Source organism: Salvelinus fontinalis, chromosome 7 (assembly GCF_029448725.1).
Source record: "Salvelinus fontinalis isolate EN_2023a chromosome 7, ASM2944872v1, whole genome shotgun sequence".
Lineage (NCBI taxonomy): Eukaryota > Metazoa > Chordata > Actinopteri > Salmoniformes > Salmonidae > Salvelinus > Salvelinus fontinalis.
In genome coordinates this window covers 64,314,621-64,335,351 of record NC_074671.1, presented here as the reverse complement: position 1 = coordinate 64,335,351, position 20,731 = coordinate 64,314,621, and the positions used below count along the sequence as shown (strand labels likewise).

At 40.2% G+C, this 20,731-nt stretch overlaps 1 protein-coding gene and 1 pseudogene across 1 annotated transcript in view; both read right to left on the bottom strand.

The window, feature by feature from the left end:
- Positions 1-1,146, bottom strand: part of LOC129860189 (zinc finger protein 501-like) — a 167,967-nt pseudogene extending 166,821 nt beyond the window's left edge.
- Positions 1-3,780, bottom strand: part of LOC129860156 (zinc finger protein OZF-like) — a 170,601-nt gene extending 166,821 nt beyond the window's left edge. The window contains exon 1 of the mRNA XM_055930512.1: positions 3,561-3,780. Coding sequence (XP_055786487.1) covers positions 3,561-3,663 — 103 coding nt within the window. The 5' untranslated portion in view covers positions 3,664-3,780. The remainder of the gene's footprint in view (positions 1-3,560) is intronic.
- Positions 3,781-20,731: the final 16,951 nt, after the last annotated feature.

The window sequence follows — 20,731 nt, the reverse complement described above, 5'->3', positions numbered from 1 at the left end:
TGCCCAATCGGGAGAAGCTCTTGCCACAGTAAGAGCAGAAGAAAGGCTTCTCTCCTGTGTGTGTTCTCTGATGACCGTTTAGCTCAGCTGATGATTTAAAACCGTTTCCACAGTCAGTGCAGTAGTAAGGCTACTCTCCTTTATGTATAACTTGGTGTCTTTTTAAGTGGCCCAGTTGAGAGAAACTCTTTCTACAGTCAGAGCAGGAGTAAGGCTTCTCTCCTGTGTGTATACGTTTATGATTTTTTAGGTTGCACGGTTGAGAGAAACTCACCCCACAGTCAGAGCAGGAGTAAGGCTTCTCTCCTGTGTGTATACGTTCATGTTGTTTTAAGTTTCCCAGTTGGGAGAAACTCACCCCACAGTCAGAGCAGAAGTAAGGCTTCTCTCCTGTGTGTGTTCTCTGATGAACTTTAAGCTCAGATGATGTTGTGAAGCATTTTCCACAGTCAGAGCAGGAGTAAGACTTCTCTCCTGTGTGTATACGTTCATGCTGTTTTAGGTGGCTCGATTGAGAGAAACTCTTCCTACAGACAGAGCAGGAGTAAGGCTTCTCTCCTGTGTGTACACGTTCATGCTGTTTTAGGTGGCTCAGTTGAGAGAACCTCGCCCTACAGTCAGAGCAGGAGTATGGCTTCTCTCCTGTGTGTGTTCTCTGATGAACTTTTAGCTCACCTGATGTTGTGTAGCATTTTACACAATTAGAGCAGGAGTAAGGCTTCTCTCCTGTATGTATACGTTCGTGTGTTTTTAGGTCACCCCGTCGAGAGAAACTATTTCCACAGTCAGAGCAGGAGTAAGGCTTCTCTCCTGTGTGTACTCTCTGATGAATTGTTATAGCCTTTGATGTTGTGAAATTCTTCCCACAGTCAGTACAGGAATACGGATTCTCTCCTGTGTGTATTCTTAGGTGTATTTTTAGCTTTGATAGAATTGGGAAAATCTCCTCACAATGTGGGCAGTGGTAAGACCTCTTAGCTCTGTGATCTTCCTGCTGTTGCTCTCTGGATGTAGAGAATGTCTCAACATGATCTCCTGTGTGAACATCAGAAGAACCAGTCAGTTGGTGTAATATACAGTACCAGTCAAAAGTGTGGACACACCTACTCATTCAAGGGTTTTTCTTTATTTTTGCTATTTTCTACATAGAATAATAATAGGGAAGACATCAAAACTATGAAATAACACATATGGATTCATGTAACCAAAAGAATTTGCTAAACGAATCAAAATATCTTGTATTTTGCCTTGACAGCTTTGCACACTCTTGGCATTCTCTCAACTAGCTTCACCTGGAATGCTTTTCCAACAGCTTTTCCAACAGGACTTTCCACATTTGCTGAGCAATTGTTATCTGCTTTTCCTTCACTCTGCGATCCAACTCATCCCAAACCATCTCAATTGGGTTAAGGTCTGGTGATTTTGGAGGCCAGGTCATCTGATGCAGCACTCCATCACTCTCCTTCTTGGTCATATAGCCCTTACACAGCCTGGGGGTGTGTTGGGTTATTGTCTTGTTGAAAAACAAATGAGTCCCACTAAGCCCAAACCAAATGGAATGGCGTATCGCTGCAGAATGCTGTGGTAGCCATGCTGGTTATGTGTGCCTTGAATTCTAAATAAATCAGACAGTGTCACCAGCAAAGCACCGCCACAACATCACACTTCCTCCATGCTTCATGGTAGGAAATACACAAGCAGAGATCATCCGGTCACCTACTCTGCGTCTCACAAAGACACGGCGGTTAAAAGCAAAAATCTGCGGTCCAACTCATCCCAAGCCATCTCAATTGGGTTGAGGTCCAGGGATTGTGGAGGCCAGGTCATCTGATGCAGCACTCCATCACTCGCATTCTTGGTCAAATAGCTCTTACATATCCTGGAGGGGTGTTTTGGGTCATTGTCCTGTTGAAAAACAAATGATAGTCCCACTAAGCCCATACCAGATGGGATGGCATATCGCTGCAGAATGCTGTGGTAGCCATGCTGGTTAAGTGTGCCATTCTAAACAAATCACAGACACTGTCACCAGCAAAGCACGCCCACACCATCACACCTCCTCCTCCATGCTTCACAGTGGGAAGCACACATGCAGAGATGATCCGTTCACCTACTACTCTGCGTCTCACAAAGACACAGCGGTTGGAATCAAAAATCTCAAATTTGGACTCATCACACCAAATGACAGATTTCCACTGGTCTCATGTCCATTGCTCATGTTTCTTGGCCCAAGCAAGTCTCTTCTTATTGGTGTCCTTTAGTATTGGGTTCTTTGCATCAATCCGACCATGAAGGCCTGATTCACAGTCTCCTCTGAACAGTTGATGTTGATGTGTCTGTTACTTGAACTCTGAAGCATTTATTTTGGCTGCAATTTGAGGCTGGTAACTAATTAACTTATCCCCTGCAGCAGAGGTAACTCTGGGTCTTCCTTTCCTGTGGCGGTCCTCATGATAGCCAGTGTCATCATAGCGCTTGATGGTTTTTGCGACTGCACTTGAAGAAACTGTCAAAGTTCTTGAAATGTTCCGGATTACTTTAAGACCTGAAGCTCAGTCAATGATGGAATGTCATTTCTCTTTGCTTATTTGAGCTATTCTTGCCATAATATGGACTTGGTATTTTACCAAACAGGGCTCTCTTCTGTATACCACCCCTAACTACCTTGTCACAACACAACTGTTTGGCATTAAGGTAAGATATTCCACAAATTAACTTAAGGCACACCTGTTAATTTAAATGCATTCCGGGTGAATACCTCATGAAGCTGGTTGAGAGAATGCCAAGAGTGCAAAGCTGTCATCAAGGCAAAGGGTGGCTACTTTGAAGAATCTCAAATCTATTTTGATTTGTTTAACACATTTTTTTGTTTACTACATGATTCCCTATGTGTTATTTCATCGTTTTGATGTCTTCACTATTATTCTACAATGTAGAAAGAAAGAAAAACCTTTGAATGAGTAGGTGTCCAAACTTTTGACTGGTACTGTACATGTCAATCAAATTTATTTGACAAAGCCCTTAAAACATCAGCAGTTGAAAAAGTGCTTTACAGAAATCCAGCCTAAAATCACAAAAGAGCAAGCAGTGCAGATGTAGAAGCACAGTGGCTATGAAACACTCCCTAGAAAGCAGGAACCTTGGAAGAAACGTAGAGGAACCAGGCTCAAAAGGGTGGCCAGTCCTCTTCTGGCTTACCGGGTGACATATGTATTCACACCAGTAGGCTCTACAACACAAAAGGGGAGTTAAACGACTCTAAAAGTGGGTAAGAGTTGAAAGCTAAAAAGGGGCGTGTCATCCTCTACTCACTATCACAAGGGTTAGTAACTACACAGACTCACTTCATATCATCCTCCACTCACTATCACAAGGGTTAGTAACAACACAGACTAATTTCATAGAATTTTTAAACACTGGGAGTTTGTCTACTTCACTTCTTTAGTCTACTCTCTGAACACTCCAGATCGCCCAGTGAATTAAACAAATGTTGGCAATGCTGGTGTCAAACCATGCAAGTCTGAGTAGCATGAACACACTTAGACAGAACCTGTGCTTACCATGAGAAACAGATTTCCCAATCTTCTCCTCCTCTTCTTCATCTTTAATGTTGGCATTCAGCTCCAGTGTTTGACTGCAGTCTTCCAGCTTCACTGATGCCATCTCTGGATCCTGCAGTGCAAACTGGGCTCCACTGTCACAATCAGGACCCAGTGACTGTAGGTTTGGACTCCCTGTGGAAGGAGAGAGGCAGGCTGGGTTTGTCCTCACTGTTGATATTACCGGCCTCAGACTTAATCTGAGTCGGCCTGTAGTAACAATGAAAAACAGACAAGTTATTGTCTTGACAGTTCCAGAACTTTCTTTATTCTCTAAAAATATATTATTTCTTGTTGTTCAATTATCTAATTCAGTGCTTAACTTGGACTGAAATAGGTGTTGGAACTGTTTATATTTAGGTGCAGCAGCTCCACAATACTGTTGAGCTAATATTCTATAAAAGAGGAACATGAGCTCAAACAGTAGACATTTGAGGTGACGGTACTCAGCTCTGGTGAGCTCCTGTCCAAGTCAAGCACTGATCTCATTTCAATAGATCAGGTAGCTAAGCATTGACAACAGTAATTCATCCAAATTAGACTATTTAAATTAGGCTGCACAACATAATGCACTTAACCTACAGTAGACTTCACAAATTCACATAAATGCACAAAACCATATAGTACGAGGTTACGGTTTACGAGTCTCTCTCTGATGCACCCGCACTGAAGTCCGTTGACGCCGACTGAGTGGGCGCAGCCATTTACCAGCTCATGAATTTTACACAAAACCAATAACATGCTAAACATTAACTCAGAAATCTCAAATAAATGTATTCTTTATTAAATTACCTTGAGGAAATTATGAACACCCATTCAGACAAACCCAAAGCTTCTAGCTGTGTGACTTTTAAAATAGTTGATCACAATCACTCGGTTTCACACAAAAATAAAACATCAAACCTTTACCAAGCGTGATAATACCTTAACGGATGTTACCTAGCATGGTATGACATGTTCTTTCGATTGTAGAAAGTTGAAAGCCTGCTATTACATTCCTGTAGTAATACAGCAACAGACTGCAAAGTTTCAGCGCTTTCTTTATACTGAAGAATGGTGCGTGCCTGCCTGGAACTTCCTGTTCTGTTCCCCCACTACCACAGTGCAGCCACAGATAGAACAATGAGACAGATATTTCACCAGATGTATAAATGTGAAGCATCCGCTTAGCGTTTCCACTCACTACCAAATATGGTTGTACAATGTGTTTCTCCTCACACCTGGCCTAAGCCATTCAGTAGCCTGTCATTTGTGAGGTATTAAAAAAGATTTTCAGAAAGTCTCCAGTCATCTAAAATGATGTAGAATTTAATAGAATCCATTTACAAAAGGCCACATTTTTCCAGGACTCCAGGCTACAATAAATGTACTCCATGTGTGCAACTTCTGCAAGTGGCTCCACACCACTGCTCTATGCCAGTACGCTAAAGCCATGATAATGCATGCAATGCTTTATTATAAAGGTATTTTATTTCATGTGTTCTGGTACCTCAGAGACCCTCAGGTCACCCCCCCCCCTCTGGGGCTCACTTCTGGTTCCATCACCTCCCAATTTACAAATTAAGCACTGGAGAAGTGGGTAGCTGCCGCTGCCTCCTCCGGAACACATCTCCTTTACATAGAATTCGTGAGGATGTTGATTTTGGAATGTGGAATGTTGTCCCGCTCATCTTCAAAGGCTGTGTGAAATTCCAGAATATTGGTGGGAACTGGAACAAGCTGTCGTATACATCAATCCCAAACATGCTCAAAGGTTGACATGTCTGAGTATGCAGGTCATGGAAGAATTTTCAATTGTGTACAGATCCTTGCGATATGGGGCTTGTCATGCTGAAACATGAGGTGATGACAACAGATGAATGGCAGAACAACGGCCCTCCGGATCTTGTCATGGTTTCTCTGTGCATTCAAATTGCCATCGTTAAATGCAATTGTGTTGGTATTCTGTAGCTTATGCCTGCCCATACCATAACCCTGATACCACCATGGGGCACTCTGTTCACAACATTGACATCAGCAAACCACACAACCAACGCCATACACGGCAGTCTGCAGATGAGGCTGGTTGGGCATAGTGCCAAATTCTCTAAAACAATGTTGGAGGCGGTTTATGGTAGAGAAATTAACATTAAATTATCTGGCAACAGCTCTGGTGGAAATTCCTGCAGTCAGCTTGCCAATTGCACGTTCCCTCAAAACTTGAGACATCTGGGGCATTGTGTTGTGTGACAAAACAGCACATTTTAGAGTGGCATTTTTGTATTTATAAGGGATCCCCATTAGCTGCTGCCAAGGCAGCACCTACTCAGCTACTCTTGTCCTGCACCTGTGTAATGATGATCATGCTATTTAATCAGCTTATTGATAGGCCACACCTGGCAGGTGGATGGATTATCTTGGCAAAGGAGAAATGCTCACTAAAAGGGATGTAAACAAATGTATCTACAAAATTTGAGAGAAATACGTTTTCAATTTATGCTGTATAATTATGCACTACTCACAGGAATCCTCTCAAGATCCCTCACCCTGTACCCATCTTCCTCTACCACTCTCTTCACTGCTTCACCATACTACACTTTCTGTACTACTGTAACCCTGTCAACCTCAATCTGCTTTTCTCTCACCTGCCACCTCAGATCTCCAGCCCCATTGGTTACCCCACAACTAACACACAGAACTTCCTCCACCGATACCACATATTCCTTCATCTCATGCCCTCCTGCACACTTCTCACATCTAGGCTAGAGGTCGATCGATTAATCGGAATGGCCGATTCATTAGGGCCGATTTCAAGTTTTCATAACAATCGGAAATCGGTATTTTTGGACATCGATTTGGCCAATTAAAAAAAATAAAACACCTTTATTTAATCTTTATTTAACTAGGCAAGTCAGTTAATAACACATTCTTATTATCAGTGATGGCCTAGGAACGGTGGGTTCACTGCCTCGTTCAGGGGCCGGACGACAGATTTTTACCTTGTCAGCTCGGGGGATTCAATCTTGCAACCTTACAGTTAACTAGTCCAACGCTCTAACCACCTGATTACATTGCACTCCACGAGGAGCCTGCCTGTTACGCGAATGCAGTAGAAGCCAAGGTAAGTTGCTAGCTAGCATTAAACTCATCAACCATGTGTAGTTTACACTAGTTAACTACACATGGTTGATGATATTACTAGTTTATCTAGCGTGTCCTGCGTTGCATATAATCGATGCGGTGTGTATCGTTGCTCCAATGTGTACGTAACCATAAACATCAATACCTTTCTTAAAATCAATGCACAGAAGTATATATTTTTAAACCTGCATATTTAGCTAAAAGAAATCCAGGTTAGCAGGCAATATTAACCAGGTGAAATTGTGTCACTTCTCTTGCGTTCATTGCACACAGAGACAGTGTATATGCAACAGTTTGGGCCGCCTAATTTGCCACAATTTTACGTAACTATGACATAACATTGAAGATAGTGCAATGTAACAGGAATATTTAGACTTATGGATGCCACCCGTTAGATAAAATACGGAACGGTTCCGTATTTCACTGAAAGAATAAACGTCTTGTTTTCGAGATGATAGTTTCCGGATTCGACCATATTAATGACCTAAGGCTCGTATTTCTGTGCGTTATTATGTTATAACTAAGTCTATGATTTGATAGAGCAGTCTGACTGAGCGGTGGTAGGCAGCAGCAGGCTAGTAAGCATTCATTCAAACAGAACTTTCCTGCGTTTTGCAAGAAGCTCTTCGCTGTGCTTCAAGCCAATCAACTCCCGAGATTAGGCTGGTGTAACCGATGTGAAATGGCTAGCTAGTTAGCGGGGTGCGCACTAATAGCGGTTCAAATGTCACTCGCTCTGAGACTTGGAGTAGTTATTCCCCTTGCTCTGCATGGGTAACGCTGCTTCGAGGGTGGCTGTTGTCGTTGTGTTCCTGGTTCGAGCCCAGGTAGGAGCGAGGAGAGGGATGGAAGCTATACTGTTACACTGGCAATACTAAAGAACATCCAATAGTCAAAGGTTAATGAAATACAAATGGTAGAGAGAGAAATAGTCCTATAATTCCTATAATAACTACAACCTAAAACTTCTTACATGGGAATATTGAAGACTCATGTTAAAAGGAACCACCAGCTTTCATATGTTCTCACGTTCTGAGCAAGGAACTTAAACGTTAGCTTTTTTACATGGCACATATTGCACTTTTACTTTCTTCTCCAACACTTTGCTTTGGCATTATTTAAACCAAATTGAACATGTTTCATTATTTATTTGAGGCTAAATTGATTTTATTGATGTATTATATTAAGTTAAAATAAGTGCTCATTCAGTATTGTTGTAATTGTCATTATTACAAAAAATATATATAATAATAATTTTAAAAAATTAAAATTAAAATCGGCTTTTTTTGGCCCTCCAATAATCGGTATCGGCGTTGAAAAATCATAATCGGTCGACCTCTAATCTAGGCATCTCACTCCTACACACTGCTGCAACAGGCCCATTAACCCGTAGACACTGTAGTATTTACGGAAACAAAAGCGCTCACGGGATAACTGACACTTCCTACCATGACCTTATCTGGCAGAGACTGCATCAAAACTCCACATGACAATGTTTTCTCTCACCTAAAGACGGGCATCACAGACACCTGGAATCTTCCATTTCAACTGCTCCTCCTCAACACTTAAACCTAATCCCATTATCACTCCTTTCAATGCTGCCCTGTTCTGGAGATCAATTAGAGTCAAAATTCTTGTCCCCAATCTGAGAAATCATTACGAGTCCACTCCAAGCCACCTTCACCAACTCAACTTCCCTCTCCCGCTCCTTCTCGGGGGTCATCACTGCACTGGCCATCGCAGTAAATTCATCCTCGTCACGTTCACTTCCCTCCTGTTGCTCTTCTAAAGGCTCTGTGTGATCCTCCATTCCATATTCACTCAAAACATATTCCACTTCTCTCCTTATTTTCTGGTCCACCATCTTCTTCATCAGATCTTCCAGAAGGCTTGTACAATCCCCCACTGCAATCCTCCATTCCACTTTTTTTCTTGTCCTCCATTTTACCACATGTCTCTGCTCATCCACACCACACTAGCTTCGGTTAGCTGCATACCAATGGAGTACCACAGTATGAATCATAATACCCATAAAACCTAGCAGTTAAACAGGGAAATGGTTCCAATCATTTTCCCACCATTAATTTTTCCCCATAGAGGATTTTAGAAACACTTAAAATAAGGGCTGTGTTTCGTGTAGGCTTACCCTGGCGTGACGTTTTGATAAGCGTGTAAATCTCTCTAGGACAGGATGACTTTTATCAATATATTCACCTGTACTTACCAACCACAAAAATGGCCGAGAGTAATGGAGTAATGGCCGAGAGAAGGCAGGAGACACTTTGTTTTGTTTAGCATCGCTTAGGTAAGACTGCTCCCTTTAATGGATCAGTCGTCCACCAGGCTACACTCTACGATTAGGGAGAGGAAGAGTTGGGTGTCTCGGTTAGGGAGAACAGTAGAATGTGGTTCAGTGTTTTACTGTTAGGATAGATTTGTTTGTTTGTTCCAACAGATCTTTACATATTTTTCTCACTACAAAATATTCCAGCGTTCCTTCTGGTTACTAAACATATTTTAGATATGTTTTAATTACACTCTTGATCCTCCTCTAGATCGCTCCTCTGGTTAGACACTTCCCACTCGCAGAGTAGAAAGAAATTACAGCATTTCATTAAGGACTTAAATCTATGTGAACCTTGGAGGACTCAGAACCCAAGTAAAAGGGAGTATTCATGTTACTCGTCAACATTTAAATCATATCCCTCCTACTTTTTAGTTTCTTGCTCATTGCTTCCCAATGTAGCAGGAAGTAGATGTGACAGTATTGTTCTGAGTGACTGTTCCACGGTGTCATTATTCTATAGGGATACAAAACTAGTAAAAGGATCCTCTAGGTGGTGTTTGCGTCCCAGATGGTTACAGGACCCAGACTTCTTACATTACGTTGGAGTGTATATAGATGTTTATTTTACACTTAACACTGACCAAACGACAGCGAGTACCAGATGGGAGGCTTTCAAAGCAAATATTATGGGGCAAATTATACATTTTACAACTCTGAATCTCCTCAGAACTAATCAGTTCTTGATGTTCCCTCTATTTCAGAAGACACTAAATTGGATGGTGCTGAAATATCTGATGCTATTTTCAATACGAAGGGAGGTAAAGAGGCAGGTCCATATGGGCTCCCAATAGATATTTAGAAGATATTTAAGGACAAACTTCTTGGTCCACTTCTGGATATGTACAGTGTATGATATCCTCTAGTCTAGAGCTTAGATACAGACAATAAACACCCACCTGAGATTGTTGCAATACAATTGGATAATGAGAACATGTATCACCCTTGTTAAGCCACACAAATTTGACCCCAATACCTCAGACCTGTGTGTTAAATGTAACACACATTTAGGCACCTTGTATCATTGCCTGGAGGAATGTGCTGAGATACAAACGTTTTGGAGCTCAGTATTGCGCTATATCTCTGAGATGACCTCTACCCCAATACCACTAATCCCTAAACTATGCCTCCTAAATCTTTACCCAGAGAATATCTCTTTACATAGGAGAGAAAAGAAAATGGTTGACCTCAGTCTATTACAAGCTAGACGTTCAATTGCTCTCCACTGGAAGTATGTCAGTTCCCCCTCACTTGGTCATTGGTTAAAATAATTCACGTCAAGTCTGGCTCTTGAAAATTGTACTTATATAGTGAAAAAGAAAGCCCCAGAGTTTCATAATATTTGGGATCTGTTTTGTGAGTTTTTGCAAACCAGTGATATTGTAGAGGCATTGGAACTGTAAATCATCTATTTTTATTGGCTCTTTTTCTTAGAGGTATGTGCTTTATCTGCGACTGCATATTACACTTTTTATTTGGACATGTTTTGGTACCCTTCCCCAGATCTGTGCCTCGACATAATCCTTTCATGGAGCTCTACGGACAATTCCTTCGACCTCTTGGCTTGGTTTTTACTCTGACATGCGCTGTCAAATGTGGGACCTTATATAGACAGGTGTGTACCTTTCTAAATCATGTCCAATAAATGTAATTTACCACAGGTGGACTCTCAATCAAGTTGTAGAAACATCTCAAGGATGATCAATGGAAACAGGATGCACCTGAGCTCAATGTCGAGTCTCATAGCAAAGGGTCTGAATACTTATGTAAATAAGGTATTTTACATGTACAAACATTTCTAAAAAACCTGTTTCCTTTGTGAAGAACATCGATGATAATTTTTTATCTTATTTAATCCATTTTAGAATAAGGCTATAACGTAACAAAATGTGGAAAAAGCCAAGGGGTCTGAATACTTTCCGAATGCACTGTATATATTCATAAAAAAAGGCTGTGCAATACAAAAGGGGAATAAATCTATTCTAAAAGTGGGTAAGATGGGGAGTGTCATCCTCCACTCACTATCACAAGGGTTAGTAACTCCACGGGCTCATTTAAAACACTACTTCAATTATTTAGTGATCACTCCAGATAGCCCAGTGAATAAAACAAATGCTGGCAATACTGGTGTCAAACCATGCAAGTGTCAGTAGCATGAAATAACATCTACAGCTTAATTTTAACAGTTCATCATGAAACAGTTATACAGCAACTTTTCATGCACAGTGGGAAGTTGGAACGAACAACAAACTTAGTTAGATACAACCTGCTCTTACCATGAGAAACAGATGTCCCAATCGTCTCCTCCTCTTCTTCATCTTTAATGTTGACATTCAGCTCCAGTGTTTGACTGCAGTCTTCCAGCTTCACTGATGCCATCTCTGGATCCTGCAGAGTAAACTGGGCTCCACTGTCACAATCAGGACCCAGTGACTGTAGGTTTGGTCTCAGCGTGGAAGGAGAAAGGCAGGCTGGGTCTGTCCTCACTGTTGATGTTACCGGCCTCAGACTTAATCTGAGTCGGTCTGTAGTAACATTGAGAAACGGACACAAAAGTTAGTCTTGACAGTTCAGGCACTTTATTTATTCTCTAAAAATATTGTTTATATTTAGGTGCAGGAGCGCCACAATACTGTTGAGCTAATTTTCTATAAGAGGAACATGAGCTCAAACAGTAGACATTTGAGGTGCCGGTACTCAGCTCTGGTGAGCTCCTGTTGAAGTCAAGCACTGATCTCATTTCAATAGATCTGGTAGCTAAACATTGACAAAACATTAATTAATTCACATTAGACAAAGTATACACTTTAAATCAGGCTACACAATTTAAATGCACTTAATCTATAGTAGATTTCCTGAATTCGCATAAATGACTCAAAAACCATTTAGTACAAGGTTGCGGTTTGTTTTAGGCAGTACTATGCACTATTTTCCTTAATAACCTCGTCTTCACTGTATTATTTCAATCAAAACCAATAGTATGTCTGTTCACACCATAGTAACATTTATAGATAAAGATAGAAACAACTGAATGTGTCTGAATATTACTACACATGTAGAAAATTGATAATCATTACATTCAGCTTCAAAACAGTAGTGCAACCGTGAAATAGTCTCTCTCTGCTGCACTCTCACTGCCTGGACTTTTTTTCATTGTATTCACAGGAATGTCCCTGTATTGATGTGTAATATTGTTATTATTGTTGCAATAAAAAAAATAAAAAAAGTCCGTTGACGCAGACCGAGTTGTGCCGCCATTTTACCAGCTCGTGAATTTTACACAAAAATAAATAACTTGCCAAACGAATTCAGAAATCTCAAGTAAATATATTCTTTAGAAAGTTTAAACCTGCTATTACATACCTGTAGTAATAAATAGAAACAGACACGAATGTTATCTTCTAGACCGCACCGTTCTGGCGCTTTCTTTATACTGAAAAATGGTGGGCGCCTGCTCGGAACTTCCTGTTCTTCCACTAACACCGTCCGTGCATTCCGGGATCCTTGGGAAGGTTCTACCCCATTACAAGAGAAGGGGGTCGTAGCCTCTGCCAGGACACATCTCCTTTGCATAGAGTTTATCAAGATGTTGATTGTGTAATGCTATTTCTATAATGTTTTCTGGTCTGTGGTGTGTACTGAGGAGCAACCAGACGCTGCACATGACACATTTATGAAATTGATTATTCCAGTTACTAATAAGCACCTATTAAGGAAATTACTGTAAAAACTGTTAAATCTCCTTGGATTGATGAGGAAGTGAACAATTGTATGGGTTGAGAGGGATGAGGCAAAAGGTATGGCAAATAAGTCTGGCAGCCCAACTGATTGGCAAATGTACTGCAAATTAAGAAATCATGTGACTAAACTAAATAAAAATAAACTATACTATGAAACAACGAGAAATTATATAAAGAATGATAGTAAAAAGCTTTGGAGCACATTAAACAAAATTCTGAGAAAAAAAAGCCAACTCGGCTCCTTCATACATTGAATCAGATGGCTCATTTATCACAAAACCCACTGATATTGCCAAGATAAACAAACTTAGGGATGACATGCCAGCAACAAACGCTGACACTACACATCCAAGTATATCTGACCAAATTATGAAAGACAAGAAATGTACTTTTGAATTCCGTAGAGATGGAAAAAATGATTGTTGTCTTTCAACAATGAGAAGCCCCGGGGTCTGACAATCTAGGGGCAGCAGGTAGCCTAGTGGTTAGAGCTTTGGGACAGTAACTGGAAGGTTGCTGGATCAAATCCCTGAGCTGACAAGGTAAAAAATCTGTTGTTCTGAACAGGGCAGTTAACCTACAATAACCCCAATAGGCTGTGATTGTAAATAAGAATTTGTTCTTAACTGACTTCCCTCATCAAATAAAGGTTTAAAAAAATGTAGATGGAAAATTACTGAGGATAATAGCAGATGTTATTACCACATCTTCAATTTAAGCCTACTAGAAAGTGTGTGCCTGGAGGGAAGCTAAAGTCATTCTGCTACCAAAGAATAGTAAAGCCCCCTTTATTGGCTCAAATAGCTGACCAATCAGCCTGTCAACAAACTTCTGGAAAAAATTATGTTTGAGAAGTACACTCGACACTCAACACTTACACAAATTACTGATGATTGGCTGAGAGAAATTTATGATAAAATGATTGTGGGGGCTGTCTTGTTAGACTTCAGTGCAGCTTTTGACATTATCGATCATAGTCTGCTGCTGGAAAAACGTATGTGGCTCAACTATGTCTCGATATGAATAATGTGGAAATTGAGCAAGTTGAGGTGACTAAACTGCTTGGAGTAACCCTGGGTTGTAAACTGTGATGGTCAAAACATATTGATACAACAGTAGCTAAGATGGGGAGAAGTCTGTCCATAATAAAGCGCTGCTCTGCCTTCTTAACAACACTATCAACAAGGCAGGTCCCAAGTTTTATCACACCTAGACTACTGTTCAGTAGTGTGACACAAAGAGGGACTTGGGAAAATTGCAGTTGGCTCAGAACAGGGCAGCACGGCTGGCCCTTAAAAGTACACGGAGAGCTAACATTAATGACATGCATGTCAATCTCTCATGGCTCAAAGTGGAAGAGAGATTGACTTCATCATTAATTGTTTTTTTAAGAGCTGTTGACAAGCTGAATGTACCGAGCTGTCTGTTTAAAATACAAGCACATAGCTCGGAAACCCATGACAGTGACTGTAGGTTTGGAGTATGGAAGGAGAGAGGCAGGCTGGGTTTGTTCTCACTGTTAATAATCTGTCAACTCTGGATAGAATCCCAGTTCTAAATAGAAGTCTGAGATCAACCTCCTGGTCCTCCCCTGTGCAGGCCACATCCCCTCTCATTGTTACTGTGTGTATGAACACATTTTGAACAATGGCTTCATAAAATGCTGTGGTGCTGACTAACACAATAGGAAAGGTTGTGGTAGATGTGGGCCATCACAGGAGAGATCACAGCTTTCACTCTAAACATTCATATCAATAACTCACCCTGAAATGGGCCATCAATACCAGAGTTCTACAATACTATTTACATAATCAACTGGGCACTATAACATCCTGACCCTCAATATAGTCTTGGGTATATATTGAACTCTAACAAAGGGCCATGGAAAAGGTCTGTTGAAATTAATACTGTAGTGGTGTAGAGAAAGGTAACACAAGCTTCCTCTCTGGTTCCATTATCCAATAGATAGATAGTGGGTAATTCTTGAATTGAATGGGAAATATTGTCTCTGGACCTTGGTACCTAATAAAACACATTTATTTTTTATTTTTTAAGTTATATGAAATGAGTCTGTAGTTTCTAACTGATAGTGAGTGGAGGATGATATGAAATCAGTCTGTGTAGTTACTAACCCTTGTGATAGTGAGTGGAGGATGATATGAAATGAGTCTGTGTAGTTACTAACCCTTGTGATAGTGAGTGGAGGATGACACGCCCCTTTTTAGCTTTCAACTCTTACCCACTTTTAGAATAGTTATTTTCCCCTTTTGTATTGCACAGCCTACTGATATGAATACATACACTACCAGCCAACAGTATGGACACACCTACTCATTCAAGGGTTTTTCTTTCTTTTTACTATTTTCTACATTGTAGAATAATAGTGAAGACATCAAAACTATGAAATAGCACATACGGAATAATGTAGTAACCAAAAAAAGTGTTAAACAAATCAAAATATATTTTATATTTGAGATTATTCAAAGTAGCCACCCTTTGTCTTGATGACAGCTTTGCACACTCTTGGCATTCTCTCAACCAGCTTCATGAGGTAGTCACCTGTAATGCATTTCAATTAACGTGTGTGAATTTGTGGAATTTCTTTGCTTCTTAATGTGTTTGAGCCAATCAGTTGTGTTGTGACAAGGTAGGGGTGGTATACAGAATATAGGCCTATTTGGTAAAAGACCAAGTCCATATTGTGGCAAGAACAGCTCAATTAAACCATTTGTTAAAAAGTTTTTGTTAATCCAGCATAAAGCTTGAGCTTTCCTTTCAGCACCATGGAGTGAATCCTTACCACCGCTGCACCTGGCTATCAGCCACCGGAGTCTAGTGAGGCAGCGAAACAGTTAATTCTGCCTAATTTACTGCTGATATGACTGACTTGCTTAAACAAATATGGTTTCTACTGACTCCTTGTGGATTTGTGGAAGTCGATGAGAACCTTCTAGTTAAATAAAGGTTAAATAATAATAATAAAAAATGTACATGCTAAAATCACCACTGTAAAGCACATAGGGTGTGTTCACTACTTAGGCCCACCTTCCTATCTGCATCAGACTTCAGCTTCATGTCTGGGGTGGAACATCTACTTCTGAACGTACCATGCTTAGATTCATAATGACATCTCAGATTGAACTGACACACTGCAAACAAGACACACTGGTTTGAAATGAGAGAAATACAATTAATATATTTTAACAGATCAGGTAGGCCTATTAATACAGATATTGGTGATTTTACCACTGTAATCAGATCAACATTATTATGTTATAGTCATTGATTAGCCCACTAACCACGTGTTAAATGTGTAGTGTAGCCTACACTGTGTAGGACTATGAATTGGGCAGCTATACGCTATTTGTTAATAGGCTAATTATGTTCTGGCCCGCAGACTAGCTACAAGCCCAGCAACAAATTGACTGGAGGCCAAACCTAGTTACCAATCCCCGTTGTATATTGTCAATTCAATTTCCCCCATCATCACAATACAGATAATTCAAACAGGTATAGTGAAAACTTGAAAGACTCATTGTCTATGTGAATTGAAATTATGTTGTTCCCCACCAGTGCACTCAGAAGAGGAAACAATGATACAATGTAGTCTAACAACATCTCTCTCAAACAGCACAGATGTGAGATGTGTTTCACTGTAGAAGCACTGGTCCTCTTCCATTTTAATTCCAGGTTGCATATTACAATATTTAAGGGCATATCAGATGGTCTGCTCTGTCCATAACAGTCACACCAACCATAGAGTCGGTTGGTATAAGATTGAAATGGGTAAATAATGTACCCGTGAAAACCCTATGAAATAGCTCCCCAATACCATCTGATGTATATATTTAATGTATTACATTAATGGTGACCACAGCCCTTCCAACAATACATTTAAATTGTGTTTTACTGTGATTGTTCCACCCTGATGCATATATTCAATGTATTCCATTTCAAATGTGTCTCCCAGTGCAGCTTTACTTCCAGGCTATTATGACACATCTGTCAGTTTCTTCTATGTTCCTAGGCCTCTAGTACAATAAAAAACATATGTTTTTTTGGTCACTACCATTCCACGAAAATACCATGCTATATTTTCTTCATTGTACTACAATCGCACATATTTGTAAGGGCTGTTCTTCACATCAGAGTGCTGCTGCAGGCTCTCTGCGTCTCTTGACCATGTCGGGCGGGCCGGGCACAACGCACAAAGCTCAAGGCGCACTCTCCACATCCCTCCAGTAGTTATTTAGCAAGCATGAAATTGTTTGGTGAAATATGCATAAAAGGAGAGTAATTGCCCATAATTCTGCACATTTTGATAGTTGTTCTTCCAGCTTTTTGCAGGCAGTCATTTTCTTTTGATTAATGTATTTGCATTTTTGACGGTATAATATATTTTTTATTAATGTTTTTATGTTTTAAAAAGACAACTACGTTTTCAAAAAGCATTTACTGTTTTGCAAAAGTTGTGTGTCTGGTGGACTCTGTTTTGAAAATTGTTCCAAAAAATGCTTGTAAGAATTGAGAGAAACTGTAATACATAAAGACGGTTGCTCCCTGATTAAATAGTACAAGAGTACACCCTGCTGGACAAAAAAAGCTTACTGCACCTGGTATTCCCAGGCAGCGAACCATCCAAGTACTAACCAGGCCCGACCCTGCTTAGCTCCCGAGACTGGGCGTATTATCACTGGACAGAGGAACTCTGCCTAGAAGGCCAGCATCCCGGAGTCGCCTCTTCACTGTTGACGTTGAGACTGGTGTTTGCGGGTACTATTTAATGAAGCTGCCAGTTGAGGACTTGTGAGGTGTCTGTTTCTCAAACTAGACCCTCTAATGTACTTGTCCTCTTGCTCAGTTGTGCACCGGGGCCTCCCACTCCTCTTTTTATTCTGGTTAGAGCCAGTTTGCTCTGTTCTGTGATGGGAGTAGTACACAGCATTGTACGAGTCTTCCGTTTCTTGGCAATTTCTTGCATGGAATAGCCTTCATTTCTCAGAACAAAAATAGACTGAAAGTTATTTGTTTCTGACCATTTTGATTCTGTAATTGAATCCACAAATGCTGATTCTCCAAATACTCAACTAGTCTAAAGAAGTCCAGTTTTATTGCTTCTTTAATCAGAACACAGATTTCAGCTGCGCTAACATAATTGCAAAAGGGTTTTCTAATGATCAATTCGCATTTTAAAATGATAAACTTGGATTGGCTAACACAACGTGCCATTGGAACACAGGAGTGATGGTTGCTGATAACGGGCCTCTGTACGCCTATGTAGATATTCCATTAAAAATCTGCCGTTTCCAGCTACAATAGTCATTTACAACATTAACAATGTCTACACTGTATTTCTATCAATTTTATGTTATTTTAATGGACAAAAAATTCGCTTTTCTTTCGAAAACAAGGACATTTCTAAGTGACCCCAAACTTTTGAACGGTAGTATATATATATCTATATATATATATCTTACAAGGAGGGTTTGAATTTTGACTTTTCAGTAGTCATTAGAAGTTATGTAATCTTATTGTGTTACTTTTTTACATGTTATTTTATTTAGCAAATATTTTCTTAACTCTAATTCTTGAACTGCATTGTTGGTTAAGGGTCTTTAAGTATGCCTTTCACGGTAAGGTTTACACCTCTTGTATTCGGCGCATGTGACAAGTACAATTTGATTTGAGTGATATACTGTATGCTTCATTAAGGTTGGCTTCGTAGCAATGGTAATCATCTGTACCTCAGGGATGGAACGTAAGTCACAGAAACTAATTGAGGCAGCTGCAGAGAAGTATCTGGGTATTTAACTTCAGAAGGGTGTGTTGGGTGGTGGTGTCCCGTCCTCCCAGGCCGTTGGCATGGTGCAGGAGCAGATAGGGTCAAAGTAGTGGAATGGGGTAGTGGGTTTTTAATGATTGTAGAGTTAGTTTGTTGTTGTTTTTTACGTTTTTGCTTTTCCCGTTTTCCCATTTTGTATTTTAAAGTGCAAAGGGTTTATATTATAGTCCAGTTGGGGGCGGTAATGCTACATATTCTATTCCAACCGCTGTTAAACTCCAAAGCAGAGGAAGAAGTAGTTCCGGGGAAGCGCGCACCATTCTTCAGATAAAGAAAGCGCTAGAACTGTGCTGTGAAGACAGGAACCCTTGTGTACACTATTACAGGTATGTAATAGCACGTTTAAACTTTCTAATGTCGAAAGACCACGTCATAACATGCTAGGTAACACATCCATCAAGGTATTACCACGTTTGGTAAAGGTTGTGTGTGTTATTTATGTCAAACCGAGTGAGTGAAAAACGTGAAACGATTTTGCAAGTCACGTAGCTAGATATATATATATATATATTTTTTTTTGAACGTGTTTCATTCAAATGTAATTTAATATATAATCAATGTATTTGCCATTTACACAACTTTCTAATGATGATATAGAAAAACTAGTTCACTATTTACATTTTACCAGTACCGGTGCATGGGAAGTCACTGCAGAAGCCAAGCCCCAAAAAACAAACAAAAACATATAACAACCTATGTGTGTGCGCATTAACCTGTTAGTTCATATGCCACCGTGATATATATGGGCCTAATGCTCGAGACAATAAGAAGACACTGGCAGAATAAATTCAACCACACATTTGTTTTCATTACAAAACCGGAGAGCAACATCTTTTGGGTGAAGTCTACAAAACAAAACATATTGTGTGTAACAAACAATTACATTACCTACGGCATGGTCAAGCAAGGTAATGTTTCCAACTTTTTCTGACTACTTGTAGAGAAACAGAAATGCCATCCTCCTCATTCATGTTGCCTAAACGGTCTATGACTCTGTCATACAGTAAATGCTTTTAGTTTCTGTTGTCCTAGGCTACCTGGCAAAAATTCTTGCTCGCTAGTCTAACTTACTTTCATGGGAAACAATGCGCCAGGCCAGCTAGGTAACATTAGCATACTACATCTAGCTACATGTTGAACTTCCATCCTCTCAGGCCAGGGGCGCAATGTATGGTTGGATCAGAATCGCTGTTATAATCATTGGCCAGTACGGAGAATTAAGTAAAGCCGCAAGTCAAAATCCATATCTCCATCCATAGCTAAAATCGTCCCTTTTCTAAGTTAGCCAACTATCCACCAGAGGACAACACAATGAGATGTCAGTTATGTTTGGCTTCTGATGTGATGTGACTGGTCTGAAGGCAAATCCAAACTGGCTTCCCTTGACACTTGTTTTTGGTGGGCCAGGACCATTCACAGCTGAGCCCAGTCAGTTTAGATCAATGCTGATTAGCTATTATTATAATATATTTTTTAAGGGAGGACAAACCCTTGCTGGCTTCCCTTGCATTCAACGTCTGGAAAATACGTATTTTAGATGTATTTTCAACTTCACTTTGCTAACTGGGACTGTTCTAGTTTTGCTGGGGGTGGAATTTTTGGAGTAGAACGGCAAAGAGCGGCCCTGGCTATAGGTCAGGCCCTATTGTGCCCTATTCGGACGGGAGTCGTTTTACTGGGGGAGGTCGGGTTATGTAATTATGTGCACGAGCACAAAACACCACATCTTTCATTTTTGTCCCGTTCGAATCTGCCATGGCAGTAAGTTTTACATGGCATGAGAGTAAAAATTCCAACCAGAATAACCTACTGTTTTGGGGCAAAATCCAAAGTCCTCTGATAATACTAGTCCCGTGCAAATCGACATCCCTGTGTTTTGAGAGAAATGTCTGCGTTTGACAGGTGTTGCTCTCGGTTTATGCAAGAAAACAATAGTTCATTATATCGACTCAGTTAAGTGCTGTGCATAATGAATGGGCTACATGCAGCCTATCAACTTTCACAGTGAATGCTTTTGTTTATATGTTTTGTGTTTATGAATTGAATATTACCAAATGCATCAGTAAAAAATATTGAGCCAATTTAA